Raw genomic sequence first — 7,720 nt, forward strand, 5'->3', positions numbered from 1 at the left:
ACGTTTTTCCTTCTCTCTCACACACACACACACTTTACCCGCGACAGGTGAGCGACATCTTCCAGTTCTACACGCAGCGAATATCGTCCGACATACACTCGGAGGAGATGCAGGTCGCTAGCTCGACGTCGCGCTCCGGGGCCACCACGCTGCACCGGACCGCACCACCGGTCGGAACGGCCTGGACGCTGCTGACGCTACTGGCTACGCTCATCCCTTGGCTGCTGCTGCACGGTGGCACGCTTGCCGATCGCTCCAAGGTCAACTAAGGCAACTAAGCCGCGCCAGCATTGGATCAGCACCCGGATGTGACCGAAGCAACCGACCCGTTCGCGAGCCGATGTTTGCGGACACGTTAGACTGTAAGTTTTCTTTACCGAATGGAGGACACCGGGGCAAGGAGGAAAAAACCGGGGCAAGGAGGACTGCTGCATCCGGGAGAGTGCTGCGTTTCAACAAACCCCCTTCCCCGCTGCAGCCGTGTTCGATCGTCATCAGAACGTGCCAGCGCAGAAAATGCTTCTTCAATATCCAGCCGTCAGCTTAAATTGTAACGAGCCATTCCAAATCATCCAACATTCCAACGAGGGCTGGAGCGAAAGGACAGGTCCAGACACTCCCAAGACGCATACCGAGCCGATACAATCGATAAGACCTTGTACAGGCCTTGGCAGGCACGGTCGCGTGACGGGCAGACAAAAGTGGACCGTACTTTGATAATTAGCTAGAGGGCAAAACAGGCTGGCAAGGCAAACTAAAGCTTGTGTCTGTGTATGAAAGCAGAAGGGAGGGGGAGGGGGGATGATGTAGCAAACGGACACCCATACATATGCCAAAGATTCGATACAAAGCACACACGCACACACACACGCAGAGCAATTTTCTGTGCGCTTTTGAACTTTTCCCCCGATTCCTTCCCTGTTCGCGACCTCCTGCCTGAAAAGAACGGTCCTTTCATTATGTATAGATGTATATGTGTGTGTGTGCGTGTCAAACTTCGTACTAGTTTAGGAGATCGAGGGGAAGGGCTCACCTTAGAAACTTTAGTGATGCTTGCACATTTGGTCACCGCCGGCCCGCCGTAACTCTCGTGTATATACTCGCATACTCCTGCACACGATGTCCTGTGGCGCTAGAGATCCGCCACCATCATCTGCCACGCATCTCATTGAGCATCACACACACACACACAACCGTGGAGGGCGCATCAGAACCTCCTCCACATAAGGGAACCGCCGGGCAGCAGATGGAGGCCGGGAATGTTCGGGAAAATCGAAAACTTTTGCTTGTACCTTGTACTACCACCACCACCGCCGGTGGTCCACCTCGCTCGTGAAATCAGAGCGAACAGGCTCGTGATAGGTGACAGACAACGGCCAAACGCCGTGACACACGACACAGCGAACAAAGTTGTACGAGCAGCCTCGCCTGGCATCATTACTAATGCAACAACGACAGGCAAAGAATCGGCAACGACCGTGGTGTGGCGTGCTGGCAGTGGAAGGGTGCCGATGCTTTGCCGAATGTCTGGATGCCGGGTTGTGTCCCCGGTGTCCCGTGTGTGTGTGCAGCTAATGTTTAGATAAAGTCTTAAGCAAATTAAAATCCATTCGGCTGCGCGTTTCGTGTGTCGTGTGGCGCGCGTGTGCGCCATATGCTTTTCACGTTGTCAAAAGGACGAGCGAGAGATTCGCTACATCCTACCAACAACTCGTGTGCCCAATCCAAACCCTCCCCGTACGGGTGTGAACGCCAGCACATGATACCACTTTTTGAACCCCTCGTACACGCGCGCTCACCCACTGTCTTTTGTAAATACATTTTAAACCATTGTTTTGATTATCAAAAAGTCAACCTTTTGCCGTTCGGCGCCACGCTTCCCCCAGGAGGGGGGCCTCGTTTAACAAAAACGCCCACGGAACGTTTCAATAATGAGATATGACGAAGTTATTACCCATCGCACATACACACATGGCGAAGTAGGCGGAATATGGCGGAATGGTTGTAGGGGATCGCTGGAAACGCTCATGCCGTCACCGTGGGCCGGGGAAAACTTTCCGAAAATCGTTCCATCGTTGCATCTATCTCTTTCTCTCCCTTTCTCTCTCTCTCTCTCTCACTCGGTCTCCGTTTCTCGGGAGGCAGTGCAGAATCAATTAAAATGTGAAAATATACAAACACTCGAAACGAGCGAACTGCTGTGCTGCCTTTCCAACCATTTTCCCAATATCGACTCAGCCTATCGAGGCCCCTGGCACACACACACACACACACAAGCCAAACCAAGCCCACTCACACACCCACTTTGTTTTCTCTGTGCGCAAGTTTTGCCGCCACTGTACCCACAAGGCTTACAAGGACAACGATGCGGAGCGGGCCCGATCGTAGCCCGAGTTTGCCTAACGATCACACCCTGCAGCTGTAGAGGTTGTTGTGCTACTGGTCGCCTGCTGTTTTGTTAGTAGACAATTTGGCAAACTTTATCAAACTTTGTCCAGCTCTCTGTCCCCCCCTCTCTTTTCTCTTCACTCCCATTTGTTGCGCGTCCCAGCCTCTAACCATCACAAATCGAACGGGCCAATCGATTTGAAAAAAGGAAATACTGTTCCATAAATTGCTCAGGCGCACAGCCGTGGGTTGGTGAGGGGTTCTAAAACGAAATTAGTATCTTTTCTCTACTAAATTTCAAAACAAAAAGAGGAACCTTACCATCCGAGATGGTGAATGGTCTCTTCTTCCCACCCTGAGGGGATATTTTTCGGTTTCGATCAAGTGAGGACTTGCCTTCCAGCGCGGATAGGATTAGCGACGATTCCGCTTGCGCCCTTTTTGACGGAGCGTTATGCTTTTTGTCAACCGTCCACTGCTGACGTGCGTTTTGTCTCTCCCGGGGCTGCACATTCTTTTGTGTGGTTTTTAACACTTCTACCCCCTCCTCGAAGCCCTGCCCCCTCCCTTGGCTTTCCCAAAGGGTCGGTTCGGTCCTTAAAAAGGAAAGTTCTCCTTTTTGAAAAGAAAAATGTTGAGCGTTTTTCTTTCCCCTTGCGTGTTGTTTTTTTCCTCGCATACTTTTAATCCATCTGTATGCGCGTGTTGGTGTGTGTGTGTGTGTGTGTGTGTGTGTGTGTGTGTGTGTGTGTGTGTGTGTGTGTGTGTCAGATCCATCCTTCCGTTTTACACTTCACGTTTCTTGTCGCACGATAATCGGGGCTTGATCCATGCGGCCAGAATCCAACACGTCAATGCGGTCGGCTTCTGTGTGTGGTGCGGTGCGGTGCGGCGGTGGTGTGTTAAAAGTTTTTCGGCCCGGTCCATAAAACATCCGGGCCCAACATTATCTTACGTCCGCATCCGGCAGCGCGGCGGGACACACGGAGGCGCACACTGGCAGGAAAGCTCTCGCCCAATGCCAAGAAATGTTCGGGTAACCCCTTTTCTTTTCATAAAGAATCTGGGGAACCAAAGCGACCAAACAAAAAAAAACCCTCCCGGAAACGTGTTGTCACACAGCGCTCGAGGTGACATTCATTCAGTGGGCCAAACTGGAGCCACAATGAGAAGAGCAGCATTAAAGCACACAAAAAAAAAAACAAAAAAAGAGATGAAGAGAAGGAAGGAAGGAGAGAAGAAAGTCGGGGGAAAGGGAACTGCAGCAGTGTCGCGCACTTTTGATGCACTCAACCGTGAATAAGCCCTGGGTTGCCGTCGCCGCCGGCCATGATGAATGGGTTTTGCTGGTGATGGGTTTCAGTTTTTGGGATGCGCCAACTTTTCTTTCCACAAAAACCCCTTTCCCCCTCCCCATGGGTTTCGGTGGCAGCGCCACGAGGAGCAGCAGTCGGACGGCAAAGCAAAGCATCTTTTGGGCCAAAATTTAAACCGACCTCTCAATCAAAACGGCTCAATTAAATGCGACAGCAAAAGAGCGGTTGGTCTAGATTGCATGTTCATCCACATCCCCCCTCGGTAAATGCCCCCTCCCCCCCTACGTTTACCATTATAATTGCTCAAAGAAAAACCGAAACTAAGCCCTGTGGTCCCACTCGAAAGCATCATTCCATTTCAGCCGAGTAGAACAATTAAGAATCGGATCGTGTTGGGAAATGTGGCCCCAAACGCCCCAAACGCCCCATTGTACATTGCCTATAGCAGCACAGTTGTCGCGCTCTGCAACAACTCGCGATCTCATTCAGTAAGTATGTGTGTGTGTGTGTGTCTGTGTTTAATAGTTAAAGCTCTAGGATCACCGTCAATCGGTGTGTGTGTGTCAGCGTCCGCGTGACACGCACCGTGCACCTTGTAAATAGCACACGAAAAATATACATACGTACATCTATATTTACTCGCAACAACAACAAAAAAGTCCCCCAAAAATACACACAAAATTACTTTCGAGGCACAGGTAGGACATTAAGCATTTACAAAACCCCGCTCACACAGACAAACTGTGCTCATTCACCACACCGAACACATTGTCGCGAAGGTGAAGCTGAAGCAGACACCAGCAACAGCAACAACATCAACCAAAATGAGATGCAATTCCTTTGCTCAGTGAGGTGTGAAGTATGAAGTAGCAAAGTAAGAAGTCACACGGTTTTCCCGCGCTCTTTCACTCTCATTGGTGGCACCTTACTTTTGCTGTGAATGGTTCATACAGTTCAGGCACCCATACACACTTATCTATCTTCTCATGATACAATTTTTAACACAGCACGCCACATCAACGTGGAATGCGTTGAATGAAAGTGAAAGTGAACAAAAAAGAAACAAACAAACAAACAGAAAAAAAACAGTAGTATAAAGCTCCAAGACAAACAAAGTTAAAGAAGAGGCTTTGGTCGTGTCTAGCAAAAGCAAAACGCGTATAGCACTAGGTGTGCTTTCGAAAATGTAAGCCAAAATTAAATGAAAGAAGACAGCAACAGCAACACGAAACGCTACTGTAAACCAGAACAAAAATCGAAAGCAAACTAATGAAAGCAAAAACCAAAACATCAAAAGAGGAAAATGTGTCGTGGCGCGCCCCTCCGGCATTACCCGGGAGGTGGGGCAAGGGGCAAGATTTGAAATGAAGACTTTTTATATATTTAAGTATTATATTATATGTGAATGTACCTAGCAGCGAGCAGCATGTAAATCGTAAGGGCACCCTTATACGGTAAGTACCACTAAAAACCTACACACTACTATTACTTGATCGAAAATAGGGCGAGCAATGCAAAGTTAAAGAAGAAAAAAAAACAGACAGAGAGAGAAAGAGAGCTAGAGAGAGAACAAGGAAACTAAAAAAAAGAAAACAAAACACTAGCAAAACACACACAACAAGCGCAGGAGGAGCTGGCTAGTTGCAACTGCTGCAGCAGCAGCAAAACTAGTAGAATCAATTGAAGCCGATTCGGAGCAGCATCGAAGGGGCAGGCTAAGGTGGAGTGAATGCCGCCTAAAAACACATAACACAAGGCGGTACATATTTAGATGTTAGCGTAAAGATAACATTTCAGAGAGGAAGAGAAAAGAAGAAAAAACAAAAACCATCCCCCATACCGAGAAAAGCACAGCAGGCAAGAAGTCACAGGCATGAGGCATAGAGCCTACACGACAAAACACACACACACACAGATTAGTTACTTTAATGATGATTGATGCCAGCCAGGTGGAAAAATATGGAGTAAATTAAATATTGACTTTAATGGTAAATGAAACGCACGAAGCCGCCCGCCCTGCCGGGTTTCCGGTGTCCGGTGGTGAAGAAAAAAAAAAGAAAAAAGAAACAAACAAACAAAATCGTACATCGTGTGAGCGCCAGAATCAAGTGGAAACAAAGAAGCACACACCATGCGTCCCCTCTGCTGGAGAGAAACGAAGAGAAGGCGGACGGCTGAGTACACGAGCCGGGCCGTGAAGGCGAAATGGCAAACTGACAGCATGACAGCGATGGAGATGATGATAATGATGATGATGATAGTTGACTACGTAAACAGTAGTGGAAGAAAAAGAGAAGAAGAAAAACAAGGAAAAGCGAGGAAAAGAAGAACGAAAAAAAAACAAGGATGAAGAATTAAGAGTAGAGAAAGGAACAGACAGAAAGAGAAGAAAAGGGATATCCGAGACGACCCCCGTTCTGTTGCTATCTCCGGGGCTGCTGACGTAGGATAGATGGCCGTGCGTGGCGCGCAAATCCTGTATGATTATTGTACCAGTCCACAACAATTCGGAAAATAAAAACAAAATTAATACAAAACAAAACCAACGCCAAACCAACGCTCGCGTGTCGCTGTTGTGCATGTTTTGGGAAACAAATGTGTGTTTTTCAAAGTGTTTTATTCTTTTTTTATTATTTTGTGTGTTTTTTTATGTTAAAGACAAAGTATTTTTAATATTTTTATTCTATTAAAATGTATTTTACATATGATTGTTTCATCTTTTGCTTTGTATTTTTACTACTTGTAATGTACGTTTGTAGGTTTTGTTCTTTTTTTTCCTTTATTTTTCTATTTCATTTGTTATCCATGTAATAAGTTCATCTTATTTCAAGCGATCTGTATGCTTACTTTCTTTACTTTACCATTTTTTACTTTTCGTCTTTGTTAGTACATTTCATTCTTTCACACGATTACTTCATCCTTCTCAAATTTTGTGATCGGTAATTACATCGGTCAACTAGTTATTGTAATCGGTTCCCACAAAACATCGCAAAGTCTTGAGAAAAGGATGCCAATATCCCGAGCGTAAGTAATTCCTTGGTATTAGTTTGTCCCACTCGAGCTATCATTTGCATGCCTAACTGCATATTCCATTAAGGTTCCCTTACAGATTTATAGAGGCAAAAGTAAACTGCAGTTCGGCAAGACGCCATCCCTGCAACACGAAAAGACGCACGAAAAGAAGCACAAGATCAAATCAAACCTGCACCAATAAGATCAAGGTGTACACTAATAATGGCCCCAAATTAATCCATTTCAGTACCGCTCTCGCTAGCATCAAGTGGAAACCGAGCTGATAGAATGCTACTTGAAAGGAAAAACTTCAATTACTTCCGTCTCACTATCGTATCTACTGGCGACCGGGTTCGTCTCCATCGGTCCATCAGTGGGACATTTATTGACTGTCGACGGGCAAGCGCAAAGGAGAAGCAACCGGTTTGCTGCAGCCACTTTCCTAACATTCCGAGCAATTTTCTGTACCGATTTCATCCCACCGCTCTCCGAGAATCTCAGGAAACGTAAGACGTAAGTACGCTGCACACATTCCAATACGTTACGGGTTTTTTTTTGCAGACCTTCAGACCGACGTGCTCTATTCACTTGCAGCAGGCATCTCCACTCTAAAAGCTCCAGGAAATCTGCTCGATCTAAATGGTGGAAAAGCAACAAGACGAAGGAAAACCCCGAATCAAAACACAACAGCACAGAAGCTTCAACCGAAGAGCTGCTTCAAGCTGAGCTGAGGGTGTCTGTTGATGCTGGGAGTTTTGTTTGTCTTTCGCATCGCCTGCCATCCAAGTAGGTGAGGGATGGATGCGGCAGCTGTGTACAACCCTGTGTACGGCAATCGGTTGACATCCATCAGTTCATGTGTGTGTGTGAGTGTGTCACGATGAGAAGAAAACTTTCCAAAGATGCGCTGGCATCTGGAGTCGTGCCAGTAAAGCATTTCGGTTAAAAGTGTACTTCCGTCCGGAGGAGGAGCGCATCCAAAGAGCCTTCATCAGTTTGAGTTT

General features: G+C 47.0%; 1 protein-coding gene across 5 annotated transcripts in view; it reads left to right on the top strand.

Moving 5' to 3' along the window:
• LOC121587648 (limbic system-associated membrane protein) overlaps window positions 1-5,784 on the top strand; it is a 235,887-nt gene extending 230,103 nt beyond the window's left edge. For all 5 annotated transcript variants that reach the window (XM_041904617.1, XM_041904615.1, XM_041904614.1 and 2 more), the window contains one exon: window positions 48-5,784. In XM_041904617.1, coding sequence (XP_041760551.1) covers window positions 48-269 — 222 coding nt within the window. In that variant the 3' untranslated portion in view covers window positions 270-5,784. The remainder of the gene's footprint in view (window positions 1-47) is intronic.
• The last annotated feature ends 1,936 nt before the right edge of the window (window positions 5,785-7,720 follow it).

This window comes from Anopheles merus, chromosome 2R (assembly GCF_017562075.2).
Source record: "Anopheles merus strain MAF chromosome 2R, AmerM5.1, whole genome shotgun sequence".
Lineage (NCBI taxonomy): Eukaryota > Metazoa > Arthropoda > Insecta > Diptera > Culicidae > Anopheles > Anopheles merus.